This window comes from Nuphar pumila, chromosome 8 (assembly GCF_984573655.1).
Source record: "Nuphar pumila chromosome 8, dmNupPumi1.hap1.1, whole genome shotgun sequence".
NCBI classification, from domain to species: domain Eukaryota; kingdom Viridiplantae; phylum Streptophyta; class Magnoliopsida; order Nymphaeales; family Nymphaeaceae; genus Nuphar; species Nuphar pumila.
In genome coordinates, this window is record NC_143256.1 from 27,955,314 (window position 1) to 27,980,807 (window position 25,494).

Here is a 25,494-nt window from a genome sequence, read left to right on the forward strand (position 1 = left end):
ATGCAAGATACAATACAATATCCACAGGTAGAATATGTAAATTCTTTTTAAGTTATTGGCTTATGGATTGGATTTAGTTAGGACGTGACATCATTTGCTTGCTAATGGAACTTTAGAGAAAACTTTTGGTGACTTCAGAATTCATGTTCAAAGCAGAGCCAATGAATTCTTACTGATAACCTTTGTCATGTGATACTTACGCGAGCAGCCTTTAAATTATATAACTTGGGCGGTATTATAAATTAACAATGATTACTTAAGGCACAAAAAAAGAAGAAGAAAATGTTATTCGGTGGCTCTATATAAGCAGCACCACTCCCTCGTTTCTTCCAATCATTGGCAACTCTCTCTCTCTCTCTCTCTCTCTCTCATATGGAAAAGCCCATTAGCATCTTTACCCTTCTCATTTCCTTGGTTACTCTACCGTTGGTAAATGGAGACTACAACGTGCTGAGTTTTGGTGCCAAGGGCGATGGAGTCAGTGATAACAGCAGGGCCTTCCTTAATGCGTGGGCAGCGGCATGCGCATCACGGGTGCCGACGAAAATGTATGTGCCTAAAGGGACATTTATGCTGTTCGCAGTATCGTTCACTGGTCCATGCAAGGCCCGCTCTATCACCGTTCAGATCGACGGAAACCTCGTGGCATCAACCAATTATGGTGTGTACAGTACCACTGGATATTGGCTCAGGTTTGCCAAAGTAAGTGGATTGAGAATACAGGGAGGCAATTTGGACGGGAAGGGAACTGCATTGTGGAAATGCAAGGCCAGCAAGCGCCCCTGCCCTACTGGTGGGCGGGTAAGTCAGCAAAAAAAAACACAGACACGAAGAGAGAGAGAGAGAGGGGGGGGGGGGATTTGAATGGGGAATGAGCAGGACAAGTTTCATTTCTTGTCCAACCAGCAATTGCGCTTGGGAGTGCTGGCCATATATGTCCATGAGTGGGGCCCACCATAAGTGCCACGTGACGTAAGTGTTGGTGGGGGCCCATCAACTTGTGGGCTGCACCTCATATGTTGCCTGTCTCTCTCTCTCGTGTCCTATTTCTCTTAGACGTAGATTAGATGGATCATAATCTCTTTTTTTTTTTTTGAAGAAAGGAAATCAAAAGTAGTATATTGATATATGTATCGATAGAAACCGTTTACAAAAGTGATGAGGCATCACCTTAGCAGAAGACAATACTAACACAGATTACAAAAGGTTTGAAAACTGACCAATTGCTTCAGAAAATTCCAATTCGGTTTAACCATGCAGAATCTGATTCGAGACACTTAATTATCCACACCCTAGATCTCCTTAACCTCCCAACTGATCGTAGTCAGAATGCTATCGATTGGACGATTCAACGACCTTCTACGACAACATCATGACTGATTATGTACCAAATGGCCTTTTTGCAGTCACTGCTTCTGAGCAATGTGAAGGATGCCAAGGTGAGCGGCCTAACCTCAGTCAACAGCCAACTCTTCCACATGGTCATCAACGACTGCGTGAATGTAGCAGTTGAAGGTGTGAAGTTGATCGCCCCTGATGCAAGCACCAACACGGATGGCATCCACGTGCAGCAGTCCATCGGTGTCTCAATCACAGACACCGGCATCAAGACGGGCGACGATTGCGTATCTATCGGTCCAGGCACTCAAAACCTTTGGATTGAGAGATTATCATGCGGCCCTGGCCATGGCATAAGGTAATTCAATTCAACAACCTCACCTTGCTGCATTTACGCATTTCCAGAAAATCACAAGAATGTGCGTACCGTATGCCTATATTGCAATTGTGTATGCTTAAACAAGAAATATTGACATGCTTGATGGCAAAACCATTTATGTTTAAGACTGACAAAAGTAAAATGTCTTATTTTCAATCAAACTCTTGAAGCTGGTCATAGTGCTTGGTGATCATATATAGAGTCTTGGTCATACAATTTTCAAGTTGATGTTGTAGGTCATTAATTAATGAAGAATCAAATGGCACACACATATTATACGTACATATGGTGATGCCTGTTGAAGAGTTTAGGCCAATGGTCAATAAAATTTTGAACGCAAAATTTCACGCTAACCATGGTTAATAAACGCGTGTGTTGGTTGCAGCATTGGAAGCTTAGCGAAGGATGCCATTGAGCAGGGAGTTCAAAATGTCACAGTGAAAAACGCAGTGTTTACAGGGAGTGACAATGGGTTGAGGATAAAATCATGGGAGAGAGCGAGTACGGGGTTTGTCAAAGACGTGGTGTTTCAGAAGGTGATCATGAAGAATGTGAAGAACCCCATCGTAATCGATCAACACTATTGCCCTAGCAACCAAAATTGCCCTAAACAGGTACATATAATCCCCTGCATTGTCTTCATCATCATCATCATCACTACTCGTGAAAACTCTACCACTAGCTACCATCACCCCTACTGCTACTATTAACCAGCAAGTTAGCACCATGGGACCAAAACATGACCCATGACCAAATTCATGATTAAAGTAGTTTCTAGTAGTGGTAGAAAGGTTGAGCTCTTGACTTTGAGGGTTAAATTTTTGGGTCCCTAGCTACAAAAGCAATTAGTTGCCCGGGCGAACACACACACATTATATATGTATATTCCTTGAAGATGAAATTTTTGTAACAAAATGTGCAGAATTGGAGCATAACAATATCCCAGGTGACCTACAATGACGTGAAGGGGACATCTGCAACGCCGTTAGCGGTGAGCTTCGACTGTGCAGCAGGCACACCATGTCATGGGCTTAGCCTGATTAACATTCAGTTGACATACAACAATTTGCCTGCTAAATCCTACTGTGCCAATGCGGCTGGAAGGGCTGGTGGTATAATGATGCCAGCAAGCTGTTTATTGTAGCCCTATACGTACTGTTTATTGTTGCGCTACTAGACTGGGGTCTTCCTGTAGATCAATCCCTTGGGTTCGAGGCTATATGGGGTTAGCCTTCGTCGACCCTAGCTCACCCAACTAAACAATGTACACAACATGACTGTTCTAGCGTGAAATGAAAATATATTAGATAAAGCTAGCTGTATCATCCATTGTTTTGCAGGGCTTGAGCCCTAGTAGTTTGGAGGCTCCCTTGAGGAACTGCAAATTCACTACAAGAAAAATGTTAATTAGCGACAGAAATTGGCGACAAGTTATTTTCATCGCAAAGTTGTGACGGTTTAGCGAGAGAAAAATAGTCATCGCTAAAATTGAAATTTGTTGCGGAATTAGCGATGAAAACATTTCGTCTCATACTCCGTCGCTAATTAGCAAAAAAAAAGTTCTGTGTCAAACTCCGTTGCAACGTAACGACGGATTAACGAAATAAGTTTCCATCGCTAAAGAAGTCACTACTTAGCAACGAATTTTGAGACAGAATATTTTCGTCGCAAATCCATCGCTATTTTTCGATATAAGCCCATCTAAGCCGCGACATTCTCTCTCCTCTCTCTCTGATTTCCCCCAAATCGAACCCTAACCCTCCCGTCTCCGTCGATCCTCCTGTCCGACCACCGCCGCCCCTTTTTCGACAACTCCACTGGTGCCTCCTCACCGGGCGACCAACCCTGTCCGGTCACCTCATCCCCCCCCCCCCTCCCCCCCCGCCCCCTCCTCTCTCTTGGTTTCTCTCCCTCTCGAGCCTCCTCAGTCGCCAGAGCCCCCCGTTCACGCTCCCTCTCGTCGCTGGAGCCCCCCGTTTGCGTTCCCTCTCCTCGCTGGAGCCTCCCATCCACGCTCCCTCTCATCGCCATCTGCGCTCCCTCTCCCTCAGGTGATTCCTCTCTCCTCCTACGTTGTCTTCTTCTTATTCTTTTTTTTTTGTCTTGGTCTGATAGGGGCCATTGGCCCCTGCCTCCTCCTTTTCAAGAGCCGCAGGGGCCTTTGGCCCCTGCACCCTCCACCCCTTTTTTTTCATCTTGGTCTAATAGGGGCCATCGCCCCCCCCTTTTCATCTTGGTTCGGCAGGGGCCATCGGCCCCTGCCTCTTCCTTTTCAAGAGCCATAGGGGCCTTTGCACCCCCCAACCCTTTTTTTTTCATTTTGGTCCGGCGGGGGCCATCAGCCCCTGCCCCCCCCCCCCCCCCTTTTTTTCATCATGGTCCAGTAGGGGCCATCGGCCCCTACTGCCTCCTTCTTTTCAAGAACCGCGCAGGCCTTTTGGCCCCTGCACGTCCCCCACCCCCCTCCCTTTTTTTTTCTTGGTCGTATATAACTGTGCTTTGCAGGTGTGTAGCTGAACTAATTGTGTGATATTTAGTGCTAAGCATTGTATGCGGCTAAAAATGAAATGCAAAAAAAAAAAATGCAAAGGCAATAGCATGCAAATCGGGTAAATACTCGGGGTGAGTAAGTGATGCAAGTGCATCACAGGTTATTTAATTTCTTGGATGCAACAATTTTCTGTTCACACACTCACTTAGTTATGAATATCTAGGACTGCTTTTATGGAGTTTGGAGATCATGCTGAGCATGATTTTAATGTATGAAAATAGAAGTGCTCTTATTTTTGGAGTTCGGATTTCATGCTAGTCATGGTAGTAGTTAGCGGGATATTAGAGTGTGTTTGCTGCATATACATGTTTGACATTGTTTTGATATGATTGATTTGAATGTATTACAATATTTGATGTAACTGTATCCATGCTTGCATGCAGTTATTTTCAATTTGATTATGCCTTCTATGTGAAATTATATCATAAAAATATACTTCAAATGAATGTATCATGTTATGAATGAGTTTGCACATGAAAATGAATAATAAGTTATCAATGCTTCAAACATTCTTTAAATGAATGGTTTTGCACATGAAAATATTAAGTTTCAATGCATGCATCATTGTTCTTGTAATTGAATGACATTATATATATTTGTGTGTGTGATATATATATATATATATATATATATATATATATATATCAAATCATTACATTTACCATGAATTCATGATAAATTTGATATTTTCTTCATCATAGCATTCTTAGGATTCTCTTTTAACTGGTTAGGATAATATTTGTAACTTCATAGGACAAAATGACTGCAAATCGTGATTGGATGTACCGTAAGATAGTTGACAATGAAATATCGCTTGAATATATTGATGGTGTTGACACTTTTATTGAATTTGTAATGGCAAGTATCAGTACAGTGGATCCCACAGGTCGGATCAGTTGCCCCTGCACGATGTGTAAGAACAATCAATTTGCAGAACCTCATGGCGTTAGACATCACCTATACAGGAAGGGTTTTGTGAGTGATTATCAAAATTGGATGCTTCATGGTGAAGAATTTTGGAATAATTTTGACGCACGAGTGAATGTGGTGCACGATAATCCATATGTGGATTTGATATTTGATGCCGTAAGACAAGAACTGGGTTCTGCTATGGGTCCTAGTGATGTACCAACTAGGGTAGAGGAAGAAGCAGCAAATGATGCAGCTAGTAGATTTTATGATTTACTTAGAGATATTGATGAGTCACTTTGGAATGGTTGTGAGAGTCACACTATCTTGTTTGCAGTTCTTCAACTAATGAATTTGAAGTCCGAGTATAATTTGAGTCAATCATGTTTTGACTATCTATGCTCTACTATGAAGAGTATGTTGCCTAAAGATGAGAAATTGCCACAAAATTTCTATCGTGCAAAGGTTATGGTCAACGCTTTAGGTTTGGGGTATCAAAAGATAGATGCTTATCCAAATCGCAACATGTAATTCAAAGATCAAGAAAATAGCAAATCATGTCCGTTATGTGGACATCCTCGGTTCAATCCAAAGACAAGGGGCAATGGTAGCACGAGGTCAAAAGAAGTGCTATACAAGTTGCTTCGCTACTTCTCTCTCACCCCTAGATTGCAATGATTGTATATGTCTTTGAGGACAGCTACACACATGATATGGCATGCAAATAAAGTTCGACATGATGAAGACAAGATCACACATCCTGTCGATACGAAAGCTTGGAAGCACTTTGATTGTACTCATCAGACCTTCGCAATGAAAGCGAGAAATGTTAGGTTCGGTTTATGTATAGATGAATTTAATCTATTTGGGGGTAAATCAACCCCATACTCGTGTTGGCCAGTATTTGTCATCCCATACAACCTTCCTCTTAGCTTGTGTATGAAGCGTTAAATCTTTTCTTGTCTCTATTGATCCCTGGTTCGACGTCTCCGAGCCAAAATCTTGATGTATATTTAAGGTCATTGATTGATGAACTGAAAATACTGTGGGACGACGGTGTTCTCACGTACGATACCCACAAAAAACAAAACTTCAATATAAAGGTTGTAATTCTATAGACAATTAGTGACTTCCCTGCATATGTTATGTTATCTGGTTGGAGCACACATGGGAGGTTGGCATGTCCATACTGCATGGAGAATACAAAATCTTTTAGATTGACGCATGGAAGGAAGCCGTGTTGGTTTGATTGTCACCGTCGATTTTTACCCAGCGACCATCCGTTCTGACGATAAAGGAATGCATTCAAAGCAGGCATAACTAAAATAGAAAGTCCACCTACACGGTTGTCTGGCATAGAGATTTTAAGACAATTGTAATATTTACCATATGGACTGACAGATGCCTGTAGTGCGAGGACCTTCCTTGGATTTGAGAAGGATCATAATTGGACAAAGAAATCTATATTTTGAGAACTATCATATTGGCCGACTTTATTAATACGACATAATTTGGATGTGATGCATGTGGAGAAAAATGTGTTTGATAATGTATTCAATACGATAATGAATGTCAAAGGTAAAACGAAGGATAATTCGAAGGCCCGTATGAATTTAAAAGTAATATGTAAAAGACGAGAATTGGAACTCAAAGAGTATAATGGCAAAGTACTGAAACCAAAGGCAAGGTACGTGCTTGGACTAGATCAAGTAAAGCAGGTATGCTAGTGGTTGAGACCATTGAGATTTCCAGATGGATACGTTTAACATTGCTTGGGCTGTGAAGATAAACGAGGGACAATTATATGGGTTGAAGAGCCATGATTATCATGTTATCATGCAAGGGTTGATTCTCCTAGCATTCTATGATATGTTAGACAAATCTATATGGGGGGTATTATCCAAGTTGAGTCGATTTTTTAGAACATTGTGTGCATCGAAAGTTGTAGTAACTGAGGTAAAGAATCTAGAGGATTCTTTGAATGATTTGAATGTATTGCAATGTTTGATGTGAATGATTTGCAATGTGTTGCAATGATTTGATGTGAATGTTTTGAATGTATTGCAATGTATTCAATGATTTGAATGTATTACATGAAGTTATTTTCGATTTGATTATGTATCCATGAAGATATAGAGTTGTGTAACTGATCCAAATAAAATTTTTATTTGTTAGAATATGGTTCGTGGAGGTCGTAGTGGTCGAGCACCCAGTGGTAGCCAGTCTCAGCCTTCATCTTCACGGGCTGCTTCGATAGGTATATCATTTAACTAATTGCATATTTGATTAGTTTAAATATGCATTGTGTGAATTTTTAACTCAATTTTCTATAAGTGATGTTTTGCCTGCACATGACCCACCTACACCATCTATTCATGCACGTCACAAGACAACGCTGGATGCAGGGTCTTCTCAGTCTGACACACGATGACTCATTCAAATAGTATATATCGATAGTCGATTGTAAGTATTTTATTGTCACTTGTCCAATACTTATCTTATAAATAGTATATTTCAATAATCGATTGTTAATATGTATCAATTCATGTGCAGTGCGAGGTTTGAGCCACAAGAAGTAGTACAAGAAATTAGGAAGTTACTACTGCAGCATCTTTCAGAACTAGTCGCTCAATGAAAAGAGTACCCAAAGGAGGTGTTGGATAGATTATTGTCCTCATTCATGGTATGTAATCGTTTATTATAACTAATGTGTTTCATATTTAATTTTTTGTTATAGTCATGTATGTTAACTTTCTGAAAGTATTTGTAGGCTTCGCATCGCTTCGCGACTGCGAACGAGAAGAAGGATGCAAGGGTAATGTGGCAAAAGGTGGCTGCCAATCGATTTGCCGACATGTTGTATAATATGAAGACTGCAGCAATAAAAGCAGCTGGTGGGATAGATGATCCACTATAATAGAAGGGTCATGACCCTTCTACTATCAGGAGAGATTATTGGGAGGGGATGTGCAACAAGTGGGTGAGCAATGAATTTCGAAATCACTCAGCAAAGGCTGCACAAAATCAAGCAAAGATGCCCGATGCTCTTCTAGACACAGGTAGATCTAGGACTTTTGGAATCCACCTGAAGAAAATGGTAACTCATCAATATATATGTTGTCAAATTTATAAGTATTTCTGCATACTTTTTAATTGATTTTTTTATCATTTAACTTTGCAGGAAGCAGAAAAAGGAGGCATTGTGCCTTACAAGGATGTGTTTGTTGAAACACATAAACGTAAGAGCGCGGAAGAGTTTATATCAGAGAAGGCGAGAGCGACATCGGTATGTATTTTTTGTATTAATAAACATTGTAATATACAAGTTACTATGAATTACGTTATCATAAACATTGTATTTCTTAATTATTAATTCATATTGTAATCATTACTTTGTAGGAGGCATACGAGTAGCAGATGATAAAACGATATGAGGATGACTCCACTCAACATCCGCCTTTTGATCCTGCAGCATGGGTGACTGCAACCGATGAACCCAAAAAGGGTCGTGTGTTTGGGTTTGGGAGTAACAAGAATACCACACCAGTCATTGCCTCCTGCAGCCAGGACTCTCATAGTTCTCTCGCTAGCATCAACTTCCACCGTCCGATTGACCTTGCTATGTCTTGGGATGGTGTCTGTCAATGTCTTGAGGACAAAATGCATGACTTTTTACATGAAGTCATTCCCAACCTTGTCCATAATGAGTTGTGTAACTTTTTTCGACACAGGGGAACTTCGTCTAAATTCAACATGAGCTCTGGTGCCCGTCAGGTATAAAGATTCATATAATTTGTTTCATGTCGTTAGATTTCAAGCTAGTATATGCATGATTGAACACATATAAGCATGATTTCATCACTATAAAAATTTGTGACTGCCTTATAACACATATATGCATGATTGAATCATTATGAAAGCTTTTTGACAACCTTAGAACAGATACAAGCATTCTTTCATCACTATGACAACTTTAGAAGACATATGAGCATGATATTAGCATATATGAAAGTTTTTTGACTGCCTTATAACACATATATGCATGATTGAATCAATATAAAAGTTTTTTGACAACCTTAAAACACATATATGCATGATTGAATAACTATGAAAGTTTTTTTACTGCCTTAGAACACATATGAGCATGATTGAATCACTATGAAAGTTTTTTGACAACCTTAGAACACATATGAGCATGATATTAGCATATATGAAAGTTTTTTGACTACCTTATAATACATATATGCATGATTGAATCAATTTGAAAGTTTTTTGACAACCTTAGAACACATATATGCATGATTGAATCACTATGAAAGTTTTTTGACAACCTTAGAACACATATAAGCATGATTTCGTCACTATGAAATTGTTTTACTGCCTTAGAACACATATATGCATGATTGAATCACTATAATTTTTTTTTACTGCCTTAGAACACATATATGCATGATTGAATCACTATAAAAGTTTTTCGACAACCTTAGAACACATATAAGCATGATTTCATCACTATGAAAGTTTTTTGACTGCCTTATAACACATATATGCATGATTGTAATATATAACACATTTATTTGACAGCCTTATAAACATTATATGCATGTGCGAATCTCGGTGACATTTTTTTGATAACCTTATAACACATATCTGCATGATTGAATCACTATGAGTTTTTTTTGTCAGTCGTAGAACACATATCTGAATTCTGTTATTGACCTTCACTTTATTGCTAGTCTATGTGTCATTCAGCCATTTACTTTGATTGCATTAGACTAGGTGCATTGCATATAATTTATTTCATTATATTTTGTTTATCAATACTAACATTTTGGTTCTCTTGTAGGATGCTGGAGATGATCAGCGTAGAGGAGCTGATGGAGGCATGGATGGAAGGGCAGATCGAGACAATGAAGAGGATGATGCTCCAAATCTTAGCGAGGATTAGATTCATCTATTTAATTTGTTTCACGTACTTGTAACTAATTAAAACTTGGCAAGGAATGTACTGTAACTTATAACTTGTGTTAAATTTGTTTCACTTGCTTTATATATGTATTTTTTATGTGTACTTTATTTTTTATACATAGGTTATATAAATTGTATAACGAGAAATTTTTCTCGATATTCATATTTCAATTTTTTTTTTTTTTTTTTAAAATTTGTGATGAATTAGCGACATATATTACCCGTCGCTAATATCTGTTGCCAATTTAAATCAGTCGATGTTTTGCGACAGAATTTAATCCCTCGCTAATCCCTTGCTCAATTGGTGACAGATATGTATTTGTCATTAAATTTTAGCGACGAAATACATTCCTTCGCAAGACCACAACAGTCCTTATTTAGCGACGGATTAGTGACAGACATTATCCGATGCTAATCTATCGCTAATTAGCGATAGATTGACGATAGATAAATTCTATCGCATTTTAGCGACCAAGATTATGCGACGGTCGATTTTCGTCGTTAATCCATCGCTAAACACATTAGCGACGGAAATCAGCCATCGCTAATCTGCATTTTTCTTGTAGTGATTGTTCTTTTCCTTAATGCAATACACGCCCGTGATAAATGTCCCTGCCTAAAGGTGAGTGGTCCAAATCATTTAGGTTAATCTTGTGCTCTTGTGTTACCACTTATTCTTGTTTACAAAACAATAAGTGCATGATCTTGACAAGATGAACTCAAGCTAAGTGTTACATAAAAAAAAGTCATTACTTTTAAAAAAAATCCTGAAAATAGGAACTACCTTAAAAGGGCAAAAGGGAAAGATGACAACTTTTCTATTCATTCCAACAATAGAAATTTTTTTGAAAGAAAAGGTTTTTCTATTTTAAGCTGATATGGTTAGGAAAATTTTCTCTCATAGAGATGGAGAAAATTTTCCTACAAAAGATTTTCAGTTTTGATGGCAGCCCTCACCCTAATCATAATGTTGTAGCATTTTTCCAACTTGATTTGCTCATGTCACACAAAGAAGTGAAATTTCTTCATAAAGAAAGTTTCTCCTATAAAAAATTCTCATAGGCAAATTTTCCCTTTCATAAAGGATTTTTTCCAAATTTCAAACGTGAATGAGCAATTTTCGAATCCATGGAATTTGGGAAAATTGTAAACCAGTTCCCCTCAGCTCCCTTTTCTTTTATTCGTTTACAAAATGCCAAAGATCAAAGTTGACAAATTTTAGGATGATTATAAGGGATTTTACATTTGGAAAATGATTGTACTGTTCGCCAAACATGGAACATTTTTGCAAATTCCTAAAAACATTGTGAAATTCTTCACATACCCAAAATCATTGATTCTTGGCCTATTTTGGACTATTTTACCCCTCACATGTAATTTACGCAGACCAATAGACATTCGACAAATAACTTGCTGACTTCCAAAAGATTAAAACTAAACTAAGGAGATTCACATGGTATTTGCGTGGACCTACAAACATTCACACAAATATCTTATTAAGCTTCAAAAAATTAAAATCAAATTAAGGAGATTCTTATGATATTTGTGCAGATGTGCTGACATTCACATAAATATCCTAAGAACCTCCAAAAGATTAAAATCAAACAAAGGAGATTCACATAATATTCACACAAATATTTTACAAACATCTCAAAGATTAAAATCAAATTAAGAAGATTCATCTGATAGGTGTGCAAACCTGTAGATCACCTCCAAAAGATTAAAATCACAAACTAAGGATATTTACATAATATTTGTGTAAACTTGCTAACATTAGTAAAAATATCTTGCGAACCTCAAAAAAGATAAATTCAAACTGAGATTAGTATGATAGTTGTGTAGACATGTGGACATTTGTACCTGTATCATATGAACCTCTCAAAGATTAAAATCAAAATAAGTGTGCAGATATGCTGACATTTGCACAAATATCTCACAAATAAGGGGTGGTCATCGGGTATGGTTGGGTCGGCCCGATTGGAGGTCCGTAAGGCCCTAACAGGCTCCAACATAGTCAGAGCCACCAAGAGCCTGACTCGACCATTGTTGGACTCAGCCCAAGTTCTTTTGGGCTTGTGTAATTAAGTTTAGCACAATACCCGCTAAGTAGGCCTATATCAAGCTACTCGTGGTGGAGCCTGAGGTCAATGACAAGAGAGGGGCTTGCCAAACAGAGGGTGTGGAGCCATTTTCAATCCATCAAGTGATGGCAAAAAGAAATCCCAATCCCAACAAATTCACCAATTATTATGAAATTCACCAAAATCCCAACACTAAGAAAGATATGGCAACAAGAAATTTTTGATAAAGGAAGAAAAGACAGTGAATCTCTTGATTCCTTCACAGAGACTAGAACAAAGGAACCAAAACTATATCCAACAAGGATTAAACAATGCTTGAACTAGACCATTTGTTTACCAAGAAATAAGAGAGAGAGAGAGAGAGGAGCCAGCCATTTCCAGCCAACATTCGAGAGAGGTACTGGGCATTGCCAACACTTTAGTAGTGTGCATGTTGCACCACAAAACACCCGCTGATGGTGCTTCCAAGTTTTCTTCAGTGGAGAGAGAGAGAGAGAGAGAGAGAGGTTGGGGCATGCCTCCCCACCTCACATCACAGAGACAACTGTCTCATGACACTACTACCCATCAATCTTTAAAGACTACAATATCTTCAAAAAAAATTTATTTCTAAAAATGGTTTTAATGCAATGGGAAAGTGTTATCACCCTAAACTCATGAGACTGAGAGGGTGTTGTGTGTTCTCCCCGAAACACAAATTGCCTGTTCTGGTGTGTATGGAGGAATATTTTGGGACCCGCAATAATTTATATGCCAATGTTGCCCATGATGACTTTATAATAAAATAACATATAAAAAAGGTAGATATGCTTTTGACAGAAATGTCCTCCCGTAAGATAGATATGCATTGGACGAAAATGTCCTCCCGCTCCCTATAAATAGATTTGCACATTCCGCCTTTGTTTTTAGCTTGTGTTACAACACATGGCCGCCTTCTCGTTCCTGCTTCGTGTTAGATAGAAAACTTTTTCGGGTTCGTTCCTACCTCATGGAGATAACTATAAATCGAACGACTAGTTCGATCATTGTTGGGCATCATAGGGGGATTTGTCGGCCATCTCTTTTTGCAGTCTTCTCTTCTTCTTCGTTTTTGTTAGGTAGTATGGGAAAAAGCAGTGACACACAAACATTCCAACAAGTGCTATTAAGGTCACATCGTGAGTATCTTTCCATGTCATCATGCTATTGTTGAAGAACGTATGTCATCGTGAGTGTCATTAAGGCATTGTTTTGTTATTGTAGGTAGATTTTATCGTTTCAATGGTTGGAAACTTGAAGACATTTGTAAGACGCTGAGATCTGTTGACAAGAATGCTTGGTTACAGATGAGAGCAAGGGCTTCTACCCCATCCAGTATCGTCCATTCACTTAGTATATTCAATGTAATGCAAATCACGGTTGTAGTAACATGTATATCGATTTATGAGATATTGTTTTGTTTATTAATATCAATTTGTAATATATTATGTTGAAATATTATATATCGATTTGTAATATATTATGTGTTTTCTAGTATCAATTTGTGAGATATTGTTTTGCTTGATAATATCGATTTGTAATATATTATGCTGAATTGTCGTATATGGATTTGTAAGATATTATGTATTTTCTAGATTTGTTTATGAGATATTGTTTCGGTTGAAAATCTCAATTTGTAATATATTTTATTGAATTTCTGTATATCGATTTGTAAGATGTTAGTTGTTTTCCAGTGTCGATTTGTGAGATATTGTTTTGTTTATTAATATTGATTTGTAATATATTATGTTTAATTATTGTATATCGATCTGTAAGATATTATGTGTTTTCTAGTGTCGATTTGTGAGATATTGTTTTGTTTGTTAATCTCGATTTGTAATATATTATGTTTAATTTCCGTAAATCGATTTGTAAGATGTTATTTGTTTTTCAGTGTCAATTTTTGAGAAATTGTTTTGATTGTTATTATCGATTTGTAATATATTTTGCTGAATTGTTGTAAACGTATGCGCTGGCTAACGCAAATTGATGTTTTACTCATGACAGTGTGGAGCATATCAACTGGTTGCAATGAAGATGATGTGTCTCAATCACTGAAAAGTCATGGAGCAACGGGCATCCGTACTATCGACGCACCTGAACAGGTGAATATGTGCACTATTGATGCACATGATAAGAAGGGTTCATGCATTGGATTCACTCTAGACTTGAATATTGCAGCAGACGAAATGTAATTCGATAATGATATTCCATCACACAAAATGCAATTTGATAATGAGGTAGACGATCATGACAGTGCACTTGACAAAGGTGCATGCACCACAAGTCTGCATGATATTACACTTGACTCTGTTCTCGTAGAGGAAATGTAGTTTAATAATGAAGAAGCTGCATACAAATTTTACAATGATTATGCCTTAAAACTTGGATTCAGTGTTAGAAGATATTCTTGGGCAAAAAATGCACAAGGTGTCATGGTGAGAAAGGCATATGTTTGTTCTAAGCAAGGTTGAAAGAAGTCAAGTGAAAATCCAACAAGGAGTAAGCCAAATTCAACATGTGGTTGTCCAACGAGAATGGAGTTAAGAAGACTTTCGAATGAACAATATCTAGTTTGTACTTTAATCAATTATCATAACCACGAATTAGCCCCTTCTTTTATGACTCCTATGTTAAGGTCACATCGTAAAGTAACTAAAGTGCATGCTGTAGTTGTTGAAATAGCTGATAGCGTCGACATTGCACCAAGAAAGACATACAATTTGTGTGCGTGCATAGATGGTGGTCGCGAGAATGTACCATTCACACTTATGGATCTAAGAAACCATTTGAGAAGGAAGATGTCAGACAATATGAAGAATGAAGGAATATGTTCTTTGGTTGATTACCTATAGAATAATTCAAGCAATGACCCTGGTTTTTTTAGTGCAATGTAACTAGATGAAGATGAGTATGCTGTGAATATGTTTTGGGCAGATTCAAAGTCAAGAGTAAATTATGAATGCTTCAATGATGTGTTTGGTTTTTATACGACAATGAAGATTAATACAAAAACAGTGACCATTTGCATAGTTTGTTGGAGTGAACCATCACTCACGGAGTTGCATATTAGGCGGCGCTTTTTTGTATGACCAAACCAAGGAAACCTTTGAGTGATTGTTCAGAGTATTTACATAGGCAATGAATGGGAAGCATCCTAGAGTTGTACTTACAGATGGTGATCATGCAATTGCAGTTGCAGTGTCTCGTGTATGGCCATATGCACATCATTGCCTATGTTTGTGGCATATATTTCAAAATACAGCAAAGAACATAGGACACATTTTTAATCAGAAGAAAGGGTTTGATAAAATGTTTAGAAAGTATGTACTTGAGAGCATGAACGAGGTCACTTGTCTGTCTGATTGGGAGCAAATGATTCAGATGCACGACCTTGAAGACTATGTGTGGTTACAAAATTTATATGCAGACAAAGAGAAGTAGGCATTGGCATATGGAAGACAATACTTTTGTGCAGGTATGATAAGCACACAAAGAGCTGAATCTATGCAGGCCCCACTGAAAAAAACCTTGTATTCATGTTTAACAATGTTTCGCTTTATAAAAAAAATATAAATTATTTGTAGACGGTCTTAGACAGAATGAGCTTGAACAAGATGTGAAATGCTTCAACACCCGTCCTGTAACTTTGGGCATGAAAATATTGATGCTACCTACAGATCTGTATACACTAACTGTATTTGAATGGACTAAGAAGGAGGTTATATAGGTCATGAATTGTAACATAGAAGGACGTTTGCAATATGAAAATATGCATAAATACCATGTTGTATGGGAGGGCGAAGAGCAACCAAAAATCACATATTACATACATTGTTGACAACAAAACAGTTGAATGTACGTGCAAAATGTTTGAATTAAAAGGTATTTTATGTTGTCATGAATTAAAGGCACTTAATCAAGAGAAGATACAATAAATACTTGAGTTATATATAATGCAAAGATGGACAAGACAAACAAAGATTGAACTGCTGGATAGAAATAATGTCAGTTCATTTGGTGTTGATGAGAAGTGCCACATAGTCTCCCGTTACCAACAACTGTGTAAGTCACTTATGCATGTTGCAGATTTGGCATCGAAAAGCAAAGAAGCCTATAAATGTATGAAAAAGTGTCAAGGGAATTACTTGAAAAAGTGCAGTTAATTCACCATGAGTCTGTTACAGCTCATGAAGACCAATCTAAGAAAAGGAGATCGAACAACGTAGGTGAAATTCATATTTCCCCTGACTCTTATGACAAGTTGTGCCGAAGCGTCAACATCATATTTGACAAGTTAGGAGTAAACCTTGTAGGTTATGATGAAAATATTCACCTAGCAAAGGGTATTAAAAGGAAACTTGCCTCTGATCGCAGTCGTCGGAGGATAAAGGGTGCACTGGAATTGGTTTGCAAGAAAATGTGTAAGAAACAACCAACCCTTAAGCAACCAAGCCCTTCACATGAATATGCATGTAATACAGTATATTGCTTCCCATGTAAATTGTATTACGTGCAACTTATCAATATCCAATTTGTGTAATTTTCAACATGCAACAATACCCTACAGACGTGCATTACAACATTAGGACCTGTAATCCCCCCGACCTATTTCGGTAGAACGATGGCATGAGTTTGACAAGTCTTTCGGTATGTAACAATTTTGGGATGATGTTTGCATTTCTTGTTGAACTTAATGTAGTAACTGATATTGTTCTATTTAATGACATGCTCAGTTCAATTCAAAAGTGAGCATCATAACACAGGAATCACGTGTGGAGTCTTCAACTACAAAATACTTGTAGCATTTAACTTTCATTAGTGTAAATCATTGTAATGTTTAGCATTTTGTAATTCTTTGTTGTAATTCTATAATTCTTTGTTGTAAATCGATAATTCTTTCTTCTAATTCTATAATTCTTTGCTGTAAATTTATAATTCTTTGTTGTAATGTTATAATTCTTTGTTGTAATTCTATAATATAAATCATACTATAAATATCATAAAACTCATTCCTAGCAAATACATAATATCTCACAAATCGATATACAACAATTGTGCATAATATCTAACAAATCGATATACGGCAATTCAGCATAATAGCTTACTAATCGATATTAACAAATAAAACAACATCTCAACAATCAACACTAGAAAACACATAACATCTTATAAATCGATATACAACAATTCAACATAATATTACAAATCGATATTAATAAACAGAAAAATATCAACAAATCGACATTATATCGGAAAGCTTCATTCTAAAAAAGGCGGGTTGCGGATAAGGTTTTGCCTCAATAATTTCTTCGAGAGAAGAGAGGGTGTGCTGACAAAAATAGTAATCAGACTGACATTAAGAAGCCAACGATTGAACCCGCTGATGAACCTTTCCCTATTTCATCAATTAATGACCTAGAAGTGACCATTTCTAAGAAAGCTCATAAGAATTTTCACTTCTCTTTGGCTTGATATCTTACAAATCGATTTACAACAATTCTATATAATATCTTACAAATCGATATACAGTAAATTTGCATAATATATTACAAATCCATATTAACAAACAAAACAATATCACCAAATCGTCATTCGAAAACACATAATATCTTCCAAATCGATATACGACAAATCAACATAATATATTACAAATCGATATTAACAAACAAAACAATATTTCACCAAATCGACACTAGAAAACACATAACATCTTACAAATCGATATATGGCAATTCACCAATAATAGCTGACAAATCGACATTAACAAACAAAATAATATCTCACAAATCAACACTATATCGGGAAGCTTCATTCTAAAAAAGGTAGGTTGCGGATAAGGTTTTGCCTCATTAATTTCCTAGATAAAAGAGAGGGTGTGCTGACAAAAACAGTAAACAGACTGACATTAAGAAGCCAAAGATTGAACCCGCTGATAAATCTTTCCATATTTCATCAATTAATGACCTCAAAGTGACCATTTCTAAGAAAGCTCGTAAGAATTTTCACTTCTCTTTGGCTTGATATCTTACAAATCGATTTACAGCAATTCAGCATAATATCTTCCAAATCAATATACGACAAATCAACATAATATATTACAAATCGATATTAACAAACAAAACAATATCTCACCAAATCGACACTAGAAAACACATAACATCTTACAAATCGATATACGACAATCACCAATAATAGCTTACAAATCGATATTAACAAACAAAATAATCTCACAAATCGACACTATATCGGGAAGCTTCATTCTAAAAAAGGCAGGTTGCAGATAAGGTTTCGCCTCTTTAATTTCCTAGAGAAAAGAGAGGGTGTGCTGACAAAAATAGTAAACAGACTGACATTAAGAAGCCAAAGATTGAACCCGCTGATGAATCTTTCCCTATTTCATCAATTAATGACCTAAAAGTGACCATTTCTAAGAAAGATTGTAACAATTTTCACTTCTCTTTGGTTTGATATCTTACAAATTGATTTACAACAATTCAACATAATATCTTCTAAATCGATATACGGCAAATCAACATAATATATTACAAATTGATATTAACAAACAAAACAATATCACCAAATTGACATTGAAAAACACATAATATCTTATAAACCGATATATCGCAATTCAGCGTAATAGCTTACAAATTGATATTAACAAACAGAACAATATCCCACAAATCGACACTAGAAAACACATAACATCTTACAAATCGATATACGACAATCCACCAATCATAGCTTACAAATCGATATTAACAAACAAAATATCTCACAAATCAACACTATATCGGCATAATAGCTTACTAATTGATATTAACAAGTGCCAGTTGCATAATTTTATAAGATGTTTCGATTTTTAAGATATTTTTATTATAATTTTGAAACGTGTGCCTGCACAATTGACATTGTTGCGATTTGCATGCTTGAAGTGGCGATTTGCGTATTCAACACACATGTGCCAATGCGTAATATTGGTTTATGGATCAATGTGAATTTTGAACAGTCTTATAAAATTTGTATACACAGTCTACAAAATTTGTTATAAATGTCTGTACACAAAAAGTTTCTCTTGTTCGGAAAATTGAATGTTGAACCAAAAATTGCTATTTCTCTATGTCAGCAGTAGAACGTAACCCTCTTCACGTTATCCTTGAGAACAAGTAGACGTTTAAAATAGTTTCCTCTTACTTCTGGGGGCCTCGCGTCCTTCGTTGCTTTCTAGGTATTTCTACAGTCTGGGATTTTATATCCATCGCAATTAGAAAATCCATCAGTTTTTCGTATAGTACCATGCGGAATCAAGAAATTTCATCCTAAAAAAATAAAAACCGATAGACAGACCAATATAGAAATGTAGTCAGCAATAATATAGAATAATAAAATATATTTAAGTGTACAACATACAATGGTGAATTCTGGTACTCATCCATAGTATATTGCTTCAATATACTTTATTACAAAGACACCACAATCGATGCCATTATTTTGTAAAGGCGCATCCTCAACGACGTGAATCCTCCATGGGCCAATGTTGACACCCAACATGTCTCTGAAAAATCCAACATGTGGTTTCTGCAAAAGCAAGTAAATTTTGGGTCATGGTAGAATATACAGTAATCTTATAGATAGAAAATTACCAAATGCACAATGTCACGGTCTACACCAAATATTATAGTCCAAGGAGTTGTATAACCATATTTTGTGTTTTCGTACATCCAACACGTATAAGACCCAATGCTTTTTTGATTGCCATAATGTAGGAATCAATATCTAAAAATTGATGTTAAGAACCAACATAGAAATCAATTTTAAGAATCAAAACAATATCTTAAATTGATATTAGGATTCAACATATAAATCAATATTAAGAATCAGAAAATATCTTAAATCAATATGTAAATTCCTATTAATAGCTTAAAATAGATATTAAGAATCAATATATAAATCGATATTAATAATCAAAACAATATCTTAAATCGATATTAGGATCCAACATATAAATCAATATTAAGAATCAGAACAATATCTTAAATGGATATGTAAATTCCTATTGATAGCTTAAAATAGATATTAAGAATCAACATAGAAATCAATATTATGAATCAAAACAATATCTTAAATCGATTTAACATCTTGCAAATCGATATGGTCATAAACCTTTTCACTTGACGAGAAGTCTGTCATTTGGTCATTGTCACCCCAGTATTGTAGTCCATCTAGAAATTCAGTCGTGTATGACATTCGACGAACGATACTCTGTTGAACGAAATAGTAATAATACTAAGTTTAAAACACGCAGGTACATTAGTAAATAAAAAAAATGAACATATAAGATAACCAATATATCATAAAATAAGGGCTGATGACGCGTATCGGCATGGATAATCCCTTGCTTTGAATATACATGACGAAATCGTGTATAGTCTGTTTACAACAAATATGCACTTGTTAATATACATGACCATAGCATACATAAATGTATAACGGATAGTGCTTTCATACGTACAAAATTATTGATAGTGTATCCTTTTGCAAATTCATCTCGTATCTGATCAATGTTCTCTTCGAGCATTTTATTGAGTTTTCGGGCAACTTGTTTTGTGGATGTTATACTAAAATTAGCTTAATGTTCAGTAAAGGAACTATTGCATTGTATTCAGTAAGCGAAATGTAAACTACATAAAAAAGACGAAGCATGTTAAAATAATTGAAGGTACCCTTTTTTATGGACGGTCGACTAAATCACAACTTCCTTCTTCGACATCGATACAGTTTTTGTGATGACGGTGGTTAATTGAAACGTCGGGTTTTCTGTTCGTTGTTCACAAAGCAGAAAAATGAAACGTCGGTTATTCCTTGCTCTTAAAGGAAACATCGTGTGTTTCTTGCAGAACACACTACCAAAGTTAATCATTTCACGTCTTGCCCATTTTCAAAAATACCGCCTCCAAAGATTATAATAAATAAATTAATTAAATTACACATTAAATCAAAGACATCATTTTATTTACTAGTATCATCGTAACAACGTTAGTACGTGTAAATGAATGACATGTCGCTTAACATCAATAGTGTGTCAGATAACGTTTACCTAAACTCTAGACCTTAAACCCAAAACTAATCTTATGTGACGTTCTTTGCACTTAAAGGAAATGCTACAAGTAATAAACCCTAAACCAAAAATCGCTTAACGGTTGAGCAAACCTACGTACAAATCATGGTAACTTCATAATCACTCTACCTAGTAATCGCTAATATAGGAATCACTATACATAATAAACTCAAAACTAGTAATCGCTATATGATTTATCAAATGTAAGTACAATTCGTGGTAACTCTATAATCTCTATACTTATTAATCGCTATACTAAGTAATCGCTATACTAAGTAATCGCTATAAATAATAGACTGTAAACTAGTAATCGCAAAGCGATTTAGCAAACGTAAGTACAAATCATGCTAACTTCAGAATCACTATACTGACTTATCGCTATTATAAGAATCGCTATAAATAATAAATCCTAAACCAGTAATCGTTATATAAATTAGCTACTTGTAAGTAGTAATCGCTAACTTCATAATCGCTATACTGAGTAGTCGCTATTACAAGATAACTGGGATCTGTCTAGTAGACTGAAATAGTCAAAAAGTCTATATTCTTAGATGTGTTTTTCTCCAACTGCCCTTTAGATTAGCGTGATCTTAATGTTGTTAGAAAGCTAACATCTCGATCTTCATTTTTTATGTTTACTATTTTCTCATATTTTTGGCGCAGGAGGCCAGCAAAGAGCATATATCTCGTTATCATCCTGATTGCATTTGTTGTTGGGATAAGCTACTATTTATGGCAGTTACCCACATTTTGGTAACTTTCCTTTTTGGTGTTTGTTCCGATAAACATATAGGGATGGAACAGTTACGCTAACCGTTCCCTTGCTGCAGCTATAAAGAGGGTATCCATGAGCAACCTTGTATATGCGAGCATAAAGAGAAAAACGCAGAAAAAAGGGTTAAGGCAGAAACATACATTTTTTGAGTTTTTTTAACTGAGGGGAAGAGGGATCTGTGATCAAGCAAATTTTTTTTCCCTCTCGTTCTTTTTTTCCTTTCTCTTCGCCTTTCTAGCCTCTATTCCCTTTTGAAGGGGAAATAAAGTATAGAAAAAGAAGAGAGAATGAGAAAAGGGAAGAAGAGAGAGGAGCTCTTTTGCAAGGTCTCATCTGACCAAAATTTTGAAAATGTTTTAAAATTACTCGCCTCCGTTTCGAAAATTTGCGGGAAAAATGGAGAGACGGGATTCGCTCGTCGGTACGAGATTCAACCATTCCTGGCACCTTTACCAAAGGTAATCGAACCAAGGATCGAATTTATGCCTTTTTGCTTTGCTAAAATATTATCTAAGAATTTATTCTAAGCCAAAAAAATGCACAAAGGATCATGCTTGTGTGAATACAAGGATGTATGCTCTTTTGAAAAAAATGATTTGGAAATTTCCAAGTGTTTCTGAGATGAACTTGATAATGGAGTGAAGAAATGTTTTTTTTGAAAGTTGAATCTAATTTAGAACTTGAGATAGATCTGAAAAGATATTTGAAGTTCTAAGTCTTGAAATAATCAGAGTTGGGAAAATAAATCTTGATTTGAAAAGAATGAAAAGGAAGGGGAATTTTGAAGTTGAGATGGAAAAGAAAATGAAGTTTCAAAGTCAAGATGGACTTTGAATTTGAATTTGGAATCCGGATTTTGAAGTAGAGATGGAATTTGAAATGGAATTGAATTCCAGATTTAAAGTTTGAAGTCAGGATAGAATTCAGATTTGAGAAATCCAAATAGAATTTTGAAAAAAATAGAATTGAATTTAAGAAGGCCAGATGTGATTTGAAAATGGAATTGGTTTTGAAATCTGGAATCCTAAATGGAATTGGATCCGAAATCTGAATCCTAAATGAAATTTGGGTCCGAAGTCTGAGATCCAAGATGGAGTTGGATCCAAAATCTGGAATCCTAAACGGAATTTGGATCCGAAGTTTAGGATCCTAAATGGAATTGGATCCGAAGTCTGGGATCCAAAATGGGGATTTGATTTGGAAATCTGGATCCAAAGTGGAATTGGGTTCTAATTTTAGAAGTGGATTTTGAAAGTCCAAATGGGACTTTTGAAGATAGATCTGGGTTTAAAAAACCCATATTTCATTCTGATGGTGTCTGAATCTCTCGATGCTATCTTTCCCAGGGATCATGTCTTCTATCAAATAAGGGATAGAACACCGGATCATCGGGTCATCCAGTCTCGTTCCTTCTTCCCTCGGTGGTATTATTCCTGGTTCGCCACCTTCTCACGTATGTTCCCAGACCACTTGGACGATTGTGGATTGGAGATGGCATCGGCAGTTGGCAAGCGAACCATCAACGACAGTCTGATTCAAGCTATGGCAGAACGGTGGAATCCACGTACCTGCATATTTTGGTTTCCGTGGGGGAGAGATGACTCTGCTAATTGACGAGTTCAGTGACATCATGGGATTGCCAGAACCAGCTGGTCAGCCAGATGATCCGGTCAAGCAGCAATTCCTGATCAATGTCAAGGGGATAGATGTTCGAGAAGCATTAGCCAGAGCTACAAAGAGCAGATCTTGGCCTCTCATCGATATCAACGGAAGTCAGTTCATCTATCTGTTCAGACTCTATCGCAAGTATGGAGCCTACGAGGAAGTTGACACCTTGTCCCGAGCAGCGAAGGAAAGAATCCAGCACGCCATGGTTCTATACACAGTAGGATTAGCATTCTTTCAAGACTGTCAGAATTTCATCGATGTCAGAGTCGCCCAACTCTTTCAAAGATGGGGAAGCAAGCAGACCCGTCAGCTTTCAGTGTCCATGGCAGCTCTAGCCTTTCTCTACAGGAGCTTAGCTCGTTTTGCCCTCGGAGAGACCATTTTGGTAGAAGGATGCACGTATGCTTTGCAGTCTTGGTTCCTGCGATATGTGCTGTCAAAAGCCAGTTCCTTCAGATTCAGCAGCAAGAAGCCGAAATCTGTTGTTCAGTATCGAGCTTTGATTGAAAGTCTGCATCAGGAAGAGATCCTTTGGGATTACTTTGACAGACGAGAATCAGTTCCTTGCTACACTTATGCTCGTAGCAAGTGAAAGGGTACTAGGATCGAGGCAACGAGCACTAGAGGGGGGGGGGGTGAATAGTGCTTTTAAAAATTATGTGCGGAATATTGAAGGATTTTGCAATTTGAAAAGCAAACACACAAAGAACACAAGCTTTTATCCTGGTTCGGTCTATCCCTACCTACATCCAGTCCCCAAGCAAAACCCGCTTGAGATTTCCACTATCAACCTTGTTAACTACAAGATCACACAGACCAAAACCGGTCCCACTTTCAGTAACAACCCTACTGAAAGCAAACAACTCCTTTAAACCAAGGAGTCCTTCTTTTTACAGAAAATAAGTAACAACTTACAATACAACCTATGAGCCTTTCTTTTGAATGCAAATGAGATGCAATTGGCTTTTGAGGTTGTTGAAATACTCTACTCACGAATTTACTATCTCTCAAAGGGATTTGAGTGAAAAACTGAAGTGAAAATATCAAGTGAGTGAGAAAACAAATACTTGAATGAATAGGAGTGAAAAGCAATAAGTAAATGATTCAAATCGATTGAATTTCTGTTAATTTGAGTGTAAAATGCACTCATATTTATAGTTAAAGTTTTCCATACGTTGAGGGTATAAAAGGGTGTCAAAACCGTCCATTTTGAACGATCAAAACGTTTGAAAAATGAAAAGACACGCCCTTTTTGAAGTTTCAGGAAAATGGCAAAATTAGTCGACTGAAACATCAGTTAGTCGACTAATAGTTAGTTATTAGTAGGCTGACAGTTATCGTCGGTCGACTGATCTGTTAATCGAGTCGTTTGAAAATCTAAACTTTTGAAACTTAGTCGACTAGAGATAAAATTAGTCGACTAATAATATCATCAGTAGACTGAAAAACCTTTCAGTCGACTGCTGCTAAAATCTTCTGAAAAACAAACATTCTGTTCGGTTGACTGATAAAAGCATTAGTCGACTGCTGCTAAATTTTCAGAAAATACATGTTCTGTTCAGTCGACTGATAAAACCATTAGTCGACTGCTGCTAATTTTCCAGAAAATAGACATTCTGTCCATTCGACTGATAAAACCTTCGGTCGACTAATTTGACAAAAATGACTTTTTAGAAAATATGGCGCTAA

At 36.6% G+C, this 25,494-nt stretch overlaps 1 protein-coding gene across 1 annotated transcript; it reads left to right on the forward strand.

Annotated features, from left to right (window-relative positions):
* Positions 1–372: 372 nt before the first annotated feature.
* On the forward strand, positions 373–2,906 carry LOC149829853 (polygalacturonase-like). The gene is made up of 4 exons (XM_090015313.1): positions 373–801; positions 1,407–1,696; positions 2,103–2,331; positions 2,640–2,906. The coding sequence occupies exons 1-4, from the start codon at positions 373–375 to the stop codon at positions 2,859–2,861; spliced, it is 1,170 nt and encodes a 389-aa protein (XP_089871439.1). The 3' UTR covers positions 2,862–2,906.
* Positions 2,907–25,494: the final 22,588 nt, after the last annotated feature.